Source organism: Dermacentor andersoni, chromosome 2 (assembly GCF_023375885.2).
Source record: "Dermacentor andersoni chromosome 2, qqDerAnde1_hic_scaffold, whole genome shotgun sequence".
Taxonomy (NCBI): domain Eukaryota; kingdom Metazoa; phylum Arthropoda; class Arachnida; order Ixodida; family Ixodidae; genus Dermacentor; species Dermacentor andersoni.
In genome coordinates, this window is record NC_092815.1 from 104,374,574 (window position 1) to 104,393,828 (window position 19,255).

At 47.2% G+C, this 19,255-nt stretch overlaps 1 protein-coding gene across 1 annotated transcript in view; it reads right to left on the reverse strand.

The window, feature by feature from the left end:
• Positions 1-19,255, reverse strand: part of LOC126541503 (lysosomal alpha-glucosidase-like) — an 85,287-nt gene that overhangs the window by 46,055 nt on the left and 19,977 nt on the right. Inside the window, exons 2-3 of the mRNA XM_055076695.2 lie at positions 11,561-11,953; positions 6,544-6,689 (exon numbers count right to left, since the gene is read on the reverse strand). Coding sequence (XP_054932670.1) covers positions 6,544-6,689; positions 11,561-11,953 — 539 coding nt within the window. The remainder of the gene's footprint in view (positions 1-6,543; positions 6,690-11,560; positions 11,954-19,255) is intronic.

Here is a 19,255-nt window from a genome sequence, read left to right on the forward strand (position 1 = left end):
GCTGCTCTAGTAGTGACGTTGTTGCTCTCCGTCGCAGCGGAGTGCGCGCGCAGCAATGTCTCTCCGGCTCCGAAATGGATAAGCCACGCGTCGTTCGCATGGTTTTTCCCCTTTGCCAAATGAAAAAGGGCTCGTTCGCTACGCCTGTGTTGCGCATGCGCTGCGGCAACAGCTCATGGCCGCGCTGCTGCGGGCAATATTGAACGCGCTGAACTATAGAGGGGCCAAATTTTCGGCGATTCTGGACGTCGCCGGTGTAACGTATCCGACTTTGTCGGCTGCTGCATGTCACGCTGGAAACGCCGGGCTCTATTCGCGCCCTAAAGGACCGAAACCACCGACACCGACCCCGTCCTGCTTACGTCCTTCGCCACCCTAGGTGGGACACCACTTCATTGCGTTCGCTTCATTGCGCCAAAGTGAGTTTATGACAAATTACTGCTCTCCCATCGCCAGCTAAATATTCGTCCATTAAACACAGCTGAGAGAAGAAAACGCTTTTAGAAAATTCATTTCTTCTGTCCACGCCCGAACAGAAACTGTAGAAGCTTGGGCAAGTTCGTGTAACATTCTTTTTCAAGAGCCCAAAGGACAAGGACGAGACGCAGCGCTGTATATGCGCACTCGTCTCATCCTTGTCCTTTGCGCTGTTTAAAAAGAACCGAACAGAAAATTTGTCGAGGACTTCAAGTGCAACAGGCTCTCGCAGAGGACACTGCACATCTTTTCAAGAACAACTTATTTGCGATTCACACAGCCTCGCCTTGCCTGCTGCGGCGACCGAAATACGCGCGTGGTCAATGACGCTCTCCGATTGCGCGTGACGCACACAGCGCCGCGCAAATCGCTGACCGCGAACGTATTAGGCGGCAGCCCAGTGGTTGGCGTGTCCGGCTCCCAGCAGCACGTTGGAGCACGGTCACGAATTCGGTCCCCAGTGGCGGGGCGGTAGGCAAAGTTATCTCTTTCTTCACCAGATGGCGACGGTAAAGCTCAGAGAGATTAACAAGGAACGGATAGCCTAGGTAGTGATCCTACGTGTGTAACCTTAACTTCTGGGGAGAGACACCGACGCAAGACAGGAAGCAACACCACCAGAATACTTCAAACTAAATGAAAAGGGAATATCAGAAATAGAAGAAAAAAACGTACAGAAGAAAATAGAGGCATTTCATGCAGCAGTGTGGGATTAAAATAATGTCGTAGACGTCCTAGCAGCAGAAGATAAGACATACACGGCTGGAAGATCGTTGGAGTGGAAATAGAAAACGATGCAAGTGGTGGAACAATGGAGCAAATCAAGCTAGAGAACAGCGCAAGCAGGCATCTAGGGATAATCGAGAAGCCAAAAACTTAGGATTAGACGAAGAAGAAGCACTGCTTATTTGGAACAACTACCGGGGAAAGAAAGGGTGGCGAGCAAACTAGCGAAAAAAAAAATAATAATGATAATGTACCAGTGAAAGTTGGGTGCATTACATTCGCAAAAAAGAGAGATAAGGGCGTACCAAAAAGATTCTGCAAACCATGTCAGAGCACTCGGAGCTACAATTAAAAATTCTCAAATGGCTATATGGGTTGAAGACGGTAACGTTTTCGAAGAATACGACATGGTAAGGTACATCAGGCATAACTTCAGCAAGAAAGAAAGCGTAGTCCAGACTCAAACAGATCCAGCAACATAGAAGCCTGAGATATCAAAATTTACCGCTGAAAGCTTTTACTAGAAAAATGCAGAAGAAAATATCCCTAATAACACGGCCGCCGGACCTTATGAAATCCTAATACAGCTAATTAAACGGCGGGGTCCAAAGAGCAAGGCACTGCTGACCAATGCCATAGTGAAAGTTACTAAAACTTAGAAAATTCTGTTTGTGTGGCAGGATAGCAGGACGAACCTTATGTGTAAAGGCAATGGTGATAAGAATATGACGAGCTCTTACAGGTAAATTAGAGTATATAGAATGTATAGATGATGTATAGAGAATGTATATATAGATGTATAGAATGGCAATGCGCCATAAAATTAGAACCGTCGCAGTGGGTGGAGAAAAATGATTTACTGGGAGGAACTACAGACTGAGTTCAGACCGGGAAGACACTTAGAGGATAATATGTTTGTGATAACTCGATGCATAAAATTTCAGTAGCTCAGAATAGACCTTTATGGCTAAAATTTATAGGTGTCGAAGGAGCCTACGATAACGTAGACAGGGAATTGTTGTGGCATATTCTCAAGAACGAGGGCATAGAGGACGAGTTCGTGGAGCTGCTGAGGGAAATATGTAGAGACAACAGTGCGCAAATTGTATGGGGAAAGCCGGAAATGCAATGACATTGTGGAAATCCACCAATGACTGAAGCAAGGGTGTCCTCTGCCTTCACTGTTCGCGTGAATTAGGGTTTGAGCGATCATACACGCGTAATGGACGTATGTTGCAACAGAAGGTCCCCGCACTGATGTATGGGCGCTACATAGTGGTATTAGCGGACAGTGCAATAGGTTTACACGCACTTGCGAATATAAGTGGCAATGCAGCAACGAATCTATAGGCCCTAAGTTTAGCACAGAGAAATAGGGAGTTGTGGTTTTTAATGAAGAGACGAGTGATGACATGGTATCAATTCAACAAGAAGTCATACGTACCCATAGTGAAGCAATATAGGTATCTGGGCATATACATAAACGAAGAAAAGCCCAATTCAAGTGTCTACCAAGATCATCTATAAAATGAAAGGGGAGCGGAATGCAGCAATGTTGAAACACCGAGTACATTGGGGTTATAATAAATTTCAGGTGGAGCGAGTAATTTGGAAAGGAGTAATAGTGACAGCGCTAATGTTCGCGAATGCAACTCTGCGCTATAAATTACAAATCTTGTCGGGGTTGGAAATTAACCAGAGGGCGGTGGGCCGACTGGCTTTGGGGGCCCACAGTGAAACCACAAATGAGGCAGTGCAAGGTGACATGAGTTGGGCTTCCATTGAGGTCAGAGAAGCGCAGAGCAAGATTAGTTTTGAAGAAATGCTAAGGAAGATGGATGAAAAATAAATCGCTGGCTGAAGCGCCCAAAATATCTATACCTCAAAAGTGTGGACACGGGATACAGGAAGAGGTCAAGAAAGTTGGCAACTAAGTACGGGGTAATTGAAAGCGTAAATAGACAAGCAGGAGTCATGAAAAAGAAAGTGAGAGAAATGGAGATGCTAAATTGAATGCAAATGATGGGAACAAAAAAGGCCACGGAAATCTACAAGAATATCAAGAAAGAAATTGGGAGGAAAACGTCTGTATGATAAAGCGAAGGGGAGTACCTTGTTATTCGAGATGGCTGCCTGACGACAAAAACATAGCGGAACAAATATGCGCCACAGGATGAGACATGTGTGTGCTGAAAAAAGAATGGAAATGATTCGGCACATCATAATATAATGCTAAGGTATTCACCAGATATTTGTTTCTGTAGTTCCAGAAACAAATATTCCCTCTCCATTTCCTTAATTAACATTTTCCCCACTTCTGATAACAAAGTTATCAAAGTTTGCGTAACGTGAGGTGAAGCAAAATCTTTTGAGAAAAACGTAAACAAACCTACAAACCATGTGAAAGATGTCAACAACAACACAGAGGCCCAAGATGAACCAGCCTTACATACCAGGAGCCCCCAGTGAGATGCGCTAGAGTCTCCTTTTGTTCATGCGGCTGCTCGGCGATAACATAAAATGAAAAAAAGATACTTTGCATAATATTTATATAAAACAAATAGAGCTGATTTTCGCTTTCGCAATGCGAGGGTATGGGTTGGAAAAACTAACTCCCAAACTAATGACGATAGCAAGATAATTTTTTCAGCATGTCGCTGAATGTTTGGGCGTACATAAAATGTACAAAAAAATAATAAATTCTGGGGGAAAATTTGACTTTTGAATGTGGCTTACCACCTTAAGCAGTATGTCTTTTCTAGTCCAGCGAGCCACAGGCCAGCACAGACTAGCCCGAGCTGTCATTAAAGTATGTATCTCTCTCGCACGTCCGCTCTTAAACGCAGGAAGCTGGAGCGCTGTAACGGCAACACGCAGGTGTAGAAGCAGTTGACCGACGGTCGTAACACGTGCCCCGTCGAAGCAGACGCATATACCGTCCACCTGTCCTTCAACCTACACGACATCCCAGTTGCTAGACTGTGCACGGGGGTGAGTTGAGCGGCCTTTCAGTTCCATCACTTGGGCGAAAGTGTCGTTGAAAACAAGGGTAAAGCTTAATGTTGCTGCGGCTGTGATCAAGATAAAAACATCTCGCACGATCGAGAGCGCGAATAGAGCTCGCAACAGCTCTGATGCCTATTGATAGACGAAGGCGTGAGCAGCCGTAATGGTGGCGCCATATTTGGAGGCGGAATCAAACCAGGGTGGAAACATAACTACTATTGCAGTGACCGAGAGATATTGCTTTAAACTGTAAGCACCGACCTGTTCACATGCACTCTTTTTTTTTTCCTTCGATGAGAACACCTATGTATCAAGACGCTTATAACGCGTTATAGCTAAACGAAGCGCCGCAAGATGTTGCTACCAGCGTTGCCACTGCCATTCACGTCACCGGTAACCAGCTATTTGAAGATTAATGCGTATACGAACAAACCGTTAACGAATAACCTGATATCAGCAGAAAAAGAAATGGGGGGAAGGGGAGAGGAGGGATGCCTACACTATGATGTAGTATTGGCAGAAGAAAAATAACATTAAAATATCTCAGATTCCTGTCAAACGTTATACATGTCATTAAAGAAACCGTAAGGCAAATCATACTGTCATCAAACGTGTACATGTACAAGCCAAAACAACGCATTCGCGATGCTTATCCTGCGGCAGCGTTTTACGAGCTTTGTCTCCATTCTTTTCAGGACGGTAACGTTATTGCCACTTTCACGGTAACTGGCGACGGCAAGATGATGGAATGTGTGTAATTATAGCTAAACGATGGGCTGGTCACACGTCCTTGTCGGTGTAAACCTTCGAACACCTTCACACAACCAGGTAAGGGTTGGCTGTGTGAACGCGTTCGAACGTTTATACCGACAAGGACGCGTGGCCAGTCCATCGTGTACGTCTTACGGTTGCTGCGAGGCACTTCAACACTTGATATTGGAGTGTCCCTCTTTCAGTGCGCAGCGCATGTCGCTAGTGAGGGACTATCACCTCCTTGGCCTGCGGTGTACGACACTCGACAAATGATTGTGCCCCAGTGGTTCTGCGTCTCGACGCGGTCAGGCTCATCGCGCTCTTCTAACTTTCCTAAAAGAAACGAACTTAGGTTCACGTTTGGAACTTATTTCTAGTTTTACAAATGAAGATACTTCAAACACTACTCTGTTCTAACATTCTGTAGTAGCGCGACCGGCCCTACTGTGTACGACCTGCGCTGTTTGTTTCCCTCTTTCGCTCTTTCTGTCTCCTCCTTTCTGAGGTGTAGGCACGCGTTCTGCCCCTTCCGGTGGCAGTTGCCAGCCTGCTACCCTCTTTCCCTTTCCTGCCATGTTCACATAATAATAATAATAATAATAATAATAATAATAATAATAATAATAATAATAATAATAGTAATAATAATAATAATAATAATAATAATAATAATAATAATAATAATAATAATAATAATAATAATAATAATAATGCACATACCCAGCAACCCCAGGGACATATTCTCTGTGGTACGTACCCAGTGAACACAGTGGCACTTATGGCACTCGACATATTATTTTCAAAAATGTGGGACGGAATACATGAGCGTTCCAGTTACTTTCGCACTTAAATGCATAAACGATCGTCTTTTTCTTTTTTAGGTAACTGGAACAACAGTGCATTTTTACAGCAGGTTTGATGGTGTGTATATTCAAACTTTTGTCATTCTGGAAATTAATTCCAAGTAGGATGCCTTGCAAGTTCACCGGCTACAATTTTTAAATAGCAATATGTACCGCAATTTAATTAAGAAGTTACATAGAGAATTTCTTTAATTAGTTGAATATGTGTTTCGATTCCTCGTTGCAAGTAATGTCCGCCTCTCTGAATAATCCAGCTCAAGGACTCCAATAATGTTATGTGCAGCAGACGATTTTTGAAAATTCCGGAAAGCGTAAAAATGATCATCCCCGTATACAACCAAAATTTGCGATGGGGCCTGGTGAGGGGCCTTTTAAGGGTGCTCAGCGCTCCACACTATTTACGACATATCCAAGTATGAACTTCAACTTTCCGATTAATGTCAGCTGCGCTGCAGAAACATGCAGTCTTGCATAGGTCACGACTCAGCACGACCTACACAAAGGGCTTGTTATACTAAAGAACGAAAAGGTAATAACGCAATTTGCTTTTTTTTTTAAGAAGAAGAAGAAGAATTAGACGGCGACATACACGACGTAGAGCACATACAGAAACGTAAAAAAAAAATATGGGACCATAAAAAGGCTGTTGTCTTTCTGAAACCTCGTGCTTTTGTAACTAGCACTCTGAGACGGCGATCCACCTTTCGCGTATGCCGACCTGTAGTGTTCCCTGGCAGCAGGACCGTCCTTGTCGTTTCGGACGTCGGTGACAGCCCAGCAGCATCCCCGGTCCTCGCACGTGCGCACGTCCACGTCTGGATTCTCCGGGTAACAGTCGAAACGGTCCCACTCCAGCACTGGCGCCTGCGAACCAACAAACAGGAGTCATCGCCGAACACACGCACGACGGACAGTAGTTCGAAAGCGTCTGAGAAAAAAAAATTGCCTTGCCGGAACCGATTAGGAATCCCCCCCCCCCCCCCCCCCTAGATTTCCATGAGCAAACTCTTCATTTTATAGCAAGCTCACATTCCAGCGTGATTAACACTCTAGCGCTCCAGCCAAGGCACCAGGTGCATGCATGCCCTATACCCGTGCTGCACGTCTCAAGCGGCGGGTGGAACTTGGCATTGTTCTAAAGACAGAAAGTTGAAGCTAAGGATTCGATGCCGGGGCGTGAACCAAACACACATGCTAACATTTAACTGAAATCACAGTGCAGGTCAACATGACAGGGAACCGCTATAGAGATGAAGCTCGAGAGTCAACGTCCCCCCCAAAAAAAACTTGGGACAAGCCTTGGCACTCAAGAACATCTATTCGTGAGCAAGAATACTACTGGACAGGCACCAAAGAAGATAATCATTGATAAGATTAATCAGTGAAACGCAGTCGAAAGCAGTCATTGAAAATAAAGCTAGGTAATTTGAGGCATGTATGGTCTGCTCGTAGACGCAGAACAGAAGTAGCTGGACATCTCTGGAACAGCAGATCTTCGAAAGGGCCAGTCTCATACTTTTTGAAAAATCAGGGTAGGTCGAGCTCCAACTATTGCTATTTCCTGTGTTAACTTCACTGCGCTAATAGTTTCATGAGATTACGGCGCCCAGCAGGTGTCGAAAAAAGTCGCAGTTTCACCCGAAAGCTGAAGCATCGATTGCGATAGCAAATTTGTGGACAGCTAGCTATACGAAGTAAGGAGAGTAGTCTATCGGCCGTACAAACATGCAAACATAGGCACACTATAACTAAACTAACAAGCATGATGTCACGCGCGCGCGAGCAAACATGAATACATCTCACTCGTTGATCGTGGAAATCCGCTGTCGAAGCGCTCGAGTGAAAAAGTGCGGCAGCAGCAGCGAGCGAATGGACCTCCGTGCTGAGTCTTGCATCAACGCGAACTAAGGCGCGAAAACACAGCGCTCGGCGACCTCTGTCGCTGTCGCAGATTGCTTTCGACATACAGCGACCCGAGAAGGCGCGCGCGGCCGCCCGGGCCGCCCGGAGTAGAACGCCTCCCCCTGTATCCTTGTGCGCGACGGAATACGGCGCGTTTCTTCCCACTTTCCTCGCTTACGTGCGCGAGATTTAGCCGTGATCGTCGCCTTACCCTAGCACGCTTTCACTCGCACATACAGCACACGGCGCGCGGCGACGATATTATCGCCCTTGGACTTTATGCGGAACTTCACGGCGACGGTAGAAATGCACCTGGAGTGTCTATGAATTGAAAAGCGAAAAAGATGAGAAAAAGGCAGTTGGATTTGCGTACATCTTGAGCGCGCAGATTGTGCAGTAGCGAAGCACCCTAGCATCCTAGTGAAGCATCCTGTTAGACACGTGTATACCAACGCAGGCTACAACTTCTAATTCTAGGCTGCTTATCAAGGTTTCGCGGAAATGCAACTTTCTTTTTTTATTTTTGCAGACCTTCGCCTATGAAATCTTCCTGCAGTTAACTTATTTGATGTACAGACGCAAGCAAGCCGACAAACAGTAAAACGACGGTGTGGAAGGGGGGAAGGGACAGAGAGAGATTCCCGTGGTGGGGGCACGACGTTCGCGCAGAAAATAAATTTGGGCTAGAGGGATGGAATGGAGCCCTTACAAGTTGGAAGGGTTGACGCTTCAGATGAAAGAAAGAGTGAAAGCATTTTGATACGTTAGACAATTACAGCGCTCCTGACTTTGTATCTGCATTGTTGGACTATGACAAAGAAATTCTAAGATTGGGGAAGTCAGTCTGTTCATTTGAAAAGAAAAAAGCTTTTCCGTCATCCAGGTGACTTCACATTGTTCTCCTTATGCGCCGGCACATTAAGTAATGGGTGAGTGCTACTGTGCTGCGCGGTGGCAGCATGCGGCGACAGTGACCGACTGTGATTGTATGTCTACGCTCCTTTCTTTCTTTATCTTTACTTTGTTATCACTTTACCTCCCCCTCCCCTCTCTCCCCAGCGTAGGGTAGCAAACCGGATCTCCCCCTCTCTTTCTCTATCTCTCTACTGCACTAGTTCGAGCCGTGAGTGCGAGCTCCGGGGAGAGTGAACGAGTATAGTACTTCAATACAGAAATTATCGAAAAATTATTTTTCACAGAAGCCCACCCTTAGAACATGGCAATATATATATATATATATATATATATGTGTGTGTCTGAAGAAAAATATCGCATAGCGCGTACCACTGGTGCCTACTGTGATAAATGTGGCAGTGTAGAGACAGTGGAACACATATTACTTGAATTCCCCAGGTACCACAGCGAAAGATTTGGTTTTGAACACCAAATGGACGTGATTTGTCACGCTCCACCAACGACACGTGGCGTCTTAGGTCCTACGCCCTGCCCTTCAAACGACAGGCGGGCCTCGGGTTTATTGTTCCGATAACTCTCAGAATTTGGCCTTCTCGGAAATCTTCAAAGAAAGTTCACTCCAAGATAAACAAAACCTTGAATTCGCTGCCTCACATGTAAATATCATTGTCAGGTTCAATCGCTCAATTTTTAGTAGTTATCTTTATTTTCCTTTTTTCCGCTCTCCTCTGTAACCTCTTAATCGCCTTCCCCTCCCCATGGAGAGTAGCAGCGGTCGTATGCACGCCGGCAAACATATCTGCCTTTCAATAAAGCGTGTCTCTCTGCCTCTTTCCTCTCGAGCCGTTCTCGTATATATATATATATATATATATATATATATATATATATATATGTGTATGTATGTATATATATATATATAGAGAGAGAGAGAGCTGTTACTTAATGTTAATGAGGACAATCCGAGGAAAGTCGGTGATTCTTAGAGTGCGCGCCTAAAACAAAGTTGCAGTGGCGTTTCACTTCGTGAACGCGGATGACGCGCAAGCGTATACGGATATCGGCCCTCGGCGCGCCTAGACGCCTACACCGTCCGCATCGCAGATCGTATTCAAGACAGGGCCCGCGCGGCCACGCCATACGAAGCAGCCGCCGGAGTAGAAAGCCCCGTTGGAAACATTCGCTTACTATCTAAATTACCTAGCGTGATGTCAGGGCACGCAGGCAAACATGGACGCTTCATACTCGATGACCGCGTACACTCGCTGTCGAAACACTGATGTGAGGAATCGCGGCAGCAGCAGTGAGTTTAAGTGACCTTCGTGCTGTCTATCAGTTTAACGCAAACTCAGCGGCGAGAACACAGCGCACGCAAAGCTACGAGCCATCGGCCCACCTAAACTGTACTCCCAAAGCAGATCGCTTTCGAGATAAAACCCGCGCGACCGCGTGAAATCGCACCGTGGGACAGTATGGTGGTACCGCTGGCATGGTAGTACCTTTCAGTACCGCATGGTTTCACATGTGGTAAGGGGAGTGTTCTCGCATGGTTCCCTCGTGACAGCTAGCGCTTCGGTATGCTATCGCTGAGACACTGTGCCTCTAGTAGAAGCATCTGCGATCGGAGACGGTGGCTGGCCCTACACGGTGTTCCGAACGCGTTGCTTGAGGAAGTGGCGCTAGAAGTACGGGATGGCTTCAGCGTAGGGGTAAGGCACAGTGGTAAGGAGTGCACCCCCATAACAGAGTACCTCCCAATTCATGCTCAGCGTATTCTTTAATTGTAAGCGGGGTATGTTCATAATTTTTTTCGTTATCCATTAATAGCAAACATTTCAGCAGCGCAATTTCAGGCGTATGCGTGTCAGACTGCGTTCAAAGTGTTAGTTTAAAGAGGAGAAAGCATGCTTAACGATTTTTATTCTCAAATTTCATCGTTATCGTTGCCATCAATGGGGACTAAATGTGCAGACGAAATTTGCAAACAAACCGGAGCCAGCACGGAGGCCAAGTGCCTTCCTCGTTCGCTTGCTTTGCCGCTTCAGGCAAACACTGCAGATTTCACGAGCTGGCTATTACGCTTGCGAGTAAAAAAGTGTACTCCCCTGAGTAAAAGAATGAGGAGTGCGGATTCCGCCATAGAACCGACTTTAACGCGATAGCATTAAGGACCTCGTGTCACAGAAGATCCTACGTCGGCGGCCCGCGTCCAGTGTCGACCATCCTTCCGGTAAAAATCATTTCGTACGACGCATACTCAACCACTCTTTTATCAACGAAGTTTCTCATACCTTGTCTTTCATTCTTAACAAAGTTATTCTTCGGAATTTTGAGAATGACAGCCCACAAACATATGTCATGTAAAAAGAAACACCTACTGCAAATACCTTTTATCTTAAATCTCGTCAGACTGAAATATTGAAAGTGCGAAACAGTAACAGGAGATCGACCTACGCAAGAGGCCGCCTTTCAACCAGAAAGCTCGCCTTCGTGCGCAGCGTTCGCCGCTAGCATTTCCCGATAAACATTACGGTTACATAAGCTGCAGCTACCGGGAAGCGTGAAAAGTGTTCGGGTATCTTTGAATGTTATCGCGTTCCACTCTTAAAGGCGGAGCTTAGGCGTCCTCCAATTTTTCTTCTCCGCCTGTGAATGTAACTTGAAATTGAGGACTGCAGTCCAAACTAGCCATTGCTAGTATTGCAAAGCGCTCGCCAATTGCAGTTTGTGCATCCTAATTACAAATAAATTCACCTTTTCTTTCGGCGAGTTTGTGCTCCGCATACTTTTGCTCACGGGTGTCCATGATGTTCATGTGGCGTGGAACCTTCGCCTGGTTTTGCGAGGTGGGCCAGGAGGAATGAGCGTCATCGTTAACTCTTCAGTAACTGCCCCTGGCAGCCCGTGACGGCACTCACCTCGGGACACTCAGGCTTCCACGCCGGTGTCGTCCGAAACGGCGCCAGCGTCTCGTCCAGGGTGGAGATGCCCGTCCCGCCGGCGGTGGTCTCCGCTCCGCCTGAAGCATCGGCCACGCGCGTCCCGAACAGGGCTCTCCAGAGCGGGCCCAGGTGCTGCCTGAAGACGAAGTAGTAGAGCGGCACGAACACCGCCGTGAGCACGAGCAGCACGACGACCGCGGCCAGCAGGCAGCGCAGCCGCGTCGACAGCGACGAGAAGTCGTCGTCGCAGCAGCGTTTGCGGTGCTGCTGCGGCTTGAACGTCACGCCCCCGTCGGCCAGCGCCGAAGCCGCGCTCGTCCCGTCTTCGGCGCTCGAAGACGAGCCCTCTTCCTCCTCCTCCTCCTCCTCCTGCGAAAGCGTCGCACAAAGTTCTCGCTCTTAGAGCGAAGATTTCTTTTCATACCCCCCTTCGGGGCTTTGTGGAAGTACTTGCGATCGAGCTCAGTGTGAATTGCAACACGAGCATCTGTTTTTCTTTTTCCTTTTTCTTTCCTCTCTTTTTTTGCTTGTAGGCGCTGCCATGCTGCCATACAGTACCCGTAGGCAGCATGGCAACGCCTACACAAAAAGATTGCTGAACACCGTTCAAGAGATAGAGCACGACAGAGAACATGCGGCTTTTGTAGATGCTTCATGGGTCAGAGGAAACAAAGCCTTTGCGGCAAGTAGTAGGTGCAGATGATATCACTCGGGATGCTATTACAGTCATGACTAAAGACATGACAGTCACGGAACAAGTAGCGATAGCATTGGCTTTAAGGAATAATGAGTGGACGCGAATTTATAGTGACCCTAAGATGGCTATTAGACACTTTACCAAAGGTGTTGTAACCAAAAGGGCTATTCAGCTGATCGGTGAGGTGGACAGCCAAGGGATCGAAATCCGCTGGTTTCCTGCACACATGGGGTCTGTCGATCCATATCGGAAAAATTTTAATGAGATGGCTAACGTAGCTGCACGAGGACTTACTGTCCGTCCACTGCGCAACCAGGACCATAATAATATACAGGAAAACAGGGACCAATTACTTACATATAATGAAATCACGAAGCATTACTACATGAATAGAAGGGAATTTCCAGTGCCACACACTAAGCTCAATAGAGCTCAAGCAGTGACTCTGAGTTTGTTACAGACAAGAACTTATCCGAGTCCAAACTTTATTAACAAGCTATATCCAGAAAGAGAGGTACCGATCAATTGTGAGAAGTGTAATGGCATCATTATTCTGGATCATATGCTTTGGCAGTGTCCTGTGTCTTTCACATACTGTGACAAGGAAAGAGACTGGTGGCGACGAGTCCTTCACAGCGGAGTTCCTTTAGATCAAGTACAGGCCGTCCAGAAGGCCCACGATACGGCGGTAAGGTTAAACTTTACTGTCCCGACGTGGGAGCCACCTGCGTCAACCTAAGGGTTGACCTTCATTGCGTGAATAATGTTCATCATACCATACCATACCGTTCTGACTACTGCTAGCACCCTGTTTACAAGGAATATGCGTGTATGCTGACAGGTGTATGCCCGTGTTGCAACTCATATTGAACGCGATAGTACGTTGTAACGTTTGTCGCCGAACGTAGAACTTGTGGGCCACTTGGTATATGTGCCACTATAGATATGTGCCCATTCCTAGCAAATCCCTCCGAATGGGTATGTGCCTTAAATGTGTTTACGTGCGCGTCGTACTTCCGTTTTCATACACGTACACCTCATCACCATTCTTCCCTGGACAAGCATAATGAATCACCTTTGTCCCTGTGATACCGAGAGCTAACAGTTGCAGGCGACGAGTCCGTGCGTGTGTCATCCGCTACTGCTGCTACTCCTCGCCAATTCAAACAAGCGACGCGTCATTTAGATTCTGAGATTACGTTGTACCGGCTTGCTCTTTATTTCTTTTTTTTTTTTTTCGTCGTGGACATGCTCGTGCCTCCGAATCACAGTGGGAACCGAAGCCCTTCCCTACACTGTGTGCTATTAGTAGTAACAATAACGTCACAGACATTTCTTTCAGGTGATCTTGTTTTTTATTTCTTTTTTGGGGGGAGGGGGGGAGGGGGTAATCTGTCATGCGTGTCTGTTTGCACAATTAGGATTCTCCAAAGCAAAAATAAAGAAATAGAGGTGAAAGGAACAGCTCATAAATTTGACGAGACCATTTTACGTTCTGAGACTAATGTCATCGACTTTTCCAGCGCCAGCAGTGTTAAGGAGGAGGAGGAGAAGAAGGAAAGGTAGGGAGATCAACCAGACGAACGTCCGGTTTGCTACCCTACACGGAGAAAGGGGTTTAAGGCACGAAGAGGAAGAAAGGAGAGGGAGGGAGGGAAGTGGGTACTGTCGGTGTGAACACGTGCGATCGTACATCACGCCTACGATCGGTCACTGAGGCCAGTCGATTTCATGAATCGTAGCAATGCCCTCGTCGTGCTGACGAGAGAATCGGCGTTTTGTAGAGTGCACTGCAGGGCCCAAAGAAGATTTGCATCCTTTATGGAAAAGTTAAGTACGGCATACTTGTGCGACATTCTAAAATCACAGTCCACTTTTGTTTCCAGCGAAGCTGTTTCGACTGAGAAGCTGAATCAAGAATTTATATATATATATATATATATATATATATAATGCGTGTATAACGCCGTAATTAAACCCCGTGTCTACATTAAGGTTTGCACGCGTAAACCAGACATAACGCGCACACCATGTTCGTATTTCTACCAATAATGAAGTCGGTGACCCACTCAGTTCTCCGGGAACTGTGGGCAAACACAATACACGCATCGCATAACGTATGAAAATAGGGAGAAAACGTGTGGTTAGAAAATATTTAGAAAATTTTATATTTAGAGTTTAGAAGAGTCGCGCTGCAATATTACGTGTATTCATGGGCTTCTTGCACGCTCGAAAAAACTCTTATGTGGCGCGTATTGAGCGACAGAAAGCTGTGTAGGTAGTTTTTCATGTTGCTCTACGATTTTATCATTTACACTTCTCATCTAATGATAATATTTGATAAGCTGATTAATTAAGTATGACTAATTATGTAATTAGGCGAAATGCAACAAATAACCGAAGTATCTCCAAGCAATGGCTAACAACATTAGCTTGGTTCCGTCCAGTTACTTGGTATTTGCATATTTTTAAATCTTGGTGCATTTTAGTTGGGACACACTGTATATAACACGATATAATTGCTGCACAACGACGCATAAACTGTTCAGTTATGTAGCGCTTCAGTGGCTATAGACAGCCAAAGGTTATACCAAGGAGAGCGAGGACCAAATAGGCCAAAGAGAACGTTGCATGCGTTTTGAAACCTTATGACGCAGTTGGGCGCCCATGCGAAACCCCGATGATAGACGCCGCATGTGGTCCTGCTTCATCAAGCGAAAGGGGTCAACGAGCCTTTGCGCTGTTGGACTACTGCTTGCAACATCAACGTAAGTGCGCTTTCTTTTTCGTTCCGCGATGTCGTCGTTAAAGGGACGCTAAAAACTAAGCTAAACTATATTAGTAAGTTCCGTGTCTGCAATAATAAATGTTGCAGTTTCATCCGAAAAGCGAAGCATTGCGATAGCAAAGTATTAGATGAAGTACATGGAGTACAGTTCGTAGTTTTATCAGCCATATCTATTGCAGTAAACATTAGCTTACAAGCATGGCGTCACGCATCAAAGGCAAACATGAGCAGATCTCACTCGACAACCACGAACACTCACTGTCACAAAGCTGGCGTGACGAAGACAGCCGGGAGCGAGGAGCGAGCACTTCGTGCTGCCTCTCGCTTAAGCATGTCTCGGAAACTTGAGATTTAAGCGACCTCCAACACAAGGCGCGCTGGAACACAGCCCCCATGAAGCCGCAAGCCATCTTGGCTCTTCCTTAAACATTGCATTCGCCACAGATTGCCTCGAAGAAACGGCGTGCGCGCTGCGTACGGCGTGTACAATCAATCGGTCGTGCGGACAGCTATGCGCAGCCACGGCCAGTCTATAGAGGACTACAGACGCGTCTGCCGCTATCCTCTCTCTAGTGCGCTTGATCACATCACCTCCAATATTGGACGCGCGGGAAGACGACGCGCATCAAGCCGCCATCCTTCTCGGTTCACTCTTCGCACGCTTTCCCTCGCACCGCAGTACACGGCCAACGCCTCCCAGACAGCTCAAGGCCTGTGCACTTCGATTCATGACGTCATGCTACTTTCCCCGACTGCCATAGAATCTAATGGCAAATTTCCCGAGTCAGCCGTGGTAATTTTGATGCCACAGCTTTCGTCACGCCGGTCTTGGCAACGGAAATGTCGGCCCAAGTAGCACAACGTCATAAAGCACAGTGAACAGACCTGCTCTCTAGGAGGCGTTGATAAAGCGCGAGGGGCGTAATAGTATCTTATCACACTTGGACTTTGTACCGGGCATCACGGCGACAGCGACTGCGAAAATTCGCCTGGAGGGTCCATATAGTTGCTATCGCAATAAGAGAAAAGACCACACTTGTCGCCACCGCCGCGGTGGCTGAGTGTGTGTGGCGTACTGCTGCTAAGAAAAAAGCGGCGTGTTCGAATCCCGACCACGCCGCCTGCAATTCCGTGTAGGGCGGAATTCAAAAATCATCGTGTGCCCAGTGTGAGCGGCGCGCACTCTCATAACTTAGCCGTCACGCATTTTACGCCAACCTGTCAGGCAGCGTGCTCCGCCGCCGCAATCCCGTAGATCACGAGGCGCCCCGCGTGGTACTTTGCTCCCCTCAAGAGACCCTTGAGTAAACACGAGGAAAGACTCATTGCACCGATGCCCTGCCATGGTTCCTGGGACTGTAAGAAGAGACCCTCGAGTAGACACGGGAGTTCGAGCGAGGCGAGAGAGAAGAGCCGGAGGCGAGCCGAACGAGAGAAACGGGAGACGCGGCCGAGGAAGCCAGCGACGGCAACACACTTCACACCTAATAAACAGTTTTCAATTAAGCAAGAATTCAGCCTTTTTCATTGCTGTCATGGCGCAGTCGATAGGATTAATCAAAAGAATGGTGGGAAACCTGAAACAGGTATTGCGAAAGGTCATAAGCAAGTCTGGAAAAGGGAACTACCTAAGGCCATATTCGCCATCAACGTCTCAAAGCACCGACACGGCAACCGAAGTCCCTTCTGGCTCATGCACGGCTACGATCCGAGGGTACCGGGAGAACTGAATATTGGAACAATCGGAGAAGAAATCGAAGCCGCACAAAGGCCCAATGAAATGGCCAAGGGGCGCCAGGACACCATAAGCTGTCTTAAGAAAAGCCAAGAGGAAACGACCAGCCAGTACAACGAAAAACGCCGGACACCGCACTTCCAGTGTGGTGATCACGTTCTTCTGGAGCTCGGCGCAAGGTCTCCATTAGATGCCAGATACGAAGGGCCGTTCGAAATAACGGCACTGACAGGTCCCAACATGGCTGTTATAAGCAGAGCCACCCCCATCCCCGGAAGATCAAACGAAAAAACTGTGAACGTCGAAAAGCTGAGGAAGTACAAGGAAAACGCTTTGACCACCGAGGAGTTGACATCGACGGACACGTGCGCCTGAGGACAGCCGCAAATTTCGGGTAGGCCGTGTGAGCGGCGCGCACTCTCATAACTTAGCCGTCACGCATTTTACGCCGACCTGTCAGGCAGCGTGCTCCGCCGCCGCAATCCCGTAGATCACGAGGCGCCCCGCATGGTACTTTGCTCCCCGCAAGAGACCCATGAGTAAACACGAGGAAAGACTCATCGCACCGATGCCCTGCCATGGTTCCTGGGACTGTAAGAAGAGACCCTCGAGTAGACACGGGAGTTCGAGCGAAGCGAGAGAGAAGAGCCGGAGGCGAGCCGAACGAGAGAAACGAGAGACGAACGAGAGACGCGGCCGAGGAAGGCAGCAACGGCAACACGCTTCACGCCGACGCTCTGCAGATAATAAACAGTTTTCAATTAAGCAAGAATCCAGCCTTTTTCATTGCTGTCACCAGGTTTAGATGCTCGTTAAGGAAACCCGGGTTGTCAACCCGGCGTGTGTGATTGAACTCATACGCAGTAAAGCTTGACGGCCAATTTGCATTTTAGTTAGGTATGTTGCCTGCATCGTCAAGCGCACCTATATTAGAGCACGTGTTTTAGGCGAGAGAAGCGCCGTTGAAGATAGATTTTTTTGTCCATGCCATTTCTGTTCAGGTACTAGGGAGAGGGTACTGGAATGAACAGTCACTAGTAATTTGTCTCCTTACGGCCACTTGAAACGGTTAACGTAAGTACATTATCCATTGCAGTTCAGGAACGGTAGCGAGTATACGTTGCCAAGTTACCAAAAGAAGGAACGCGTTACCGGTAGCGCCGTTACTATGTAAGACGTTGTTGCCTACACTGCGTATACCCCCACTCAACAAACTTAGCCGGTAATCCGTATTTGTTGTTTCGTTCGTCGCGTTTCAATGGCTCGAGAAGGTCCTAAGAGGAGCCCAAATTGACAAACAATTTGTAGGTATCGCGTCTGGGCCCTTTGGCCGAGACCAATTTTAGCATTTGTCCCTCTGAATACGTTCGTGCCGTAGCGTTATTTCTTTTTTTATGGTTTTAAAAGGAAAACGCAGGTTTCTGTACAAAACTCAGATGTGGTGAAGCACATGAAATTCCTCGGGTATAGCGAAGGAAATGCACCGGATGTAATGACGGGCGTTTGCAAAGTCTTGGGCATATTTCGGGCAGTGGAAAAATATAGCCTTATGACTTCGTAAGGGTGTGAGAACTCTGTCATATACGCTGATCCGCTGTCTTTGATGTATGAGCTGGCTCGGGTCGGCATACATTGAGAGAAGGATTTTGACAGCATTACACTCGAGTGCAGGTTGCGAATTGCTGCCCTCTGGCGCTCGAGACCGAACTCGAGACTGAGCAGACGACGCACTGACGCATAGAAGCTCAAGGCGGCGCAGGGACACGCCCGCATACGCACGGCCGCTCCCCCGATTGGCTGACGCACCAGGTTCCACGCAGGTGTCGCGATATTGCGAAAGAACTAATTGTTTTAATTTCTCGACAACTAACAAGGCTTATTAAAGACACCTCCTGCCGCGGACCGCTTACTTGCTCAAGGCGGACGCCTTAACTATTCCCCAGGTGGGGAGAAGTGTTTGCAGGCCGAAATGCGTAAACACACATTTAAGTCTCCTGTATACTCTTTGCGTCCCAGCGGCATACCCAGCGGCGCATACTCAGCAGCCAAATAGTGCACGCCAAATGGTAGGAATGTAACAGAATCAAAGACGCTGTTGAATATCATGCGTTATCCCATTAAGAGGTCTGTGGCTTTAGAGATACCTGAGCAGCTACAGTATATGTGCATGTTTCATGTCGTCATACATTATTTGATAACGCAAAACAGATGATAGAGGCTTGCTCACTCGTGGACTACATTTCCATCATCATGCAGTAGTGCTAATGTATGTATGTATGTATGTATGTATGTATGTATGTATGTATGTATGTATGTATGTATGTATGTATGTATGTATGTATGTATATGTCGTCAGCTTAATTGCGCGAACATTCGTGCGAGATTTTGTCGTTTCCTTAAAACGTCGTCATTAAAATTTGTTTCCGCCGTCTTCAGTTCTCCTCCATAATT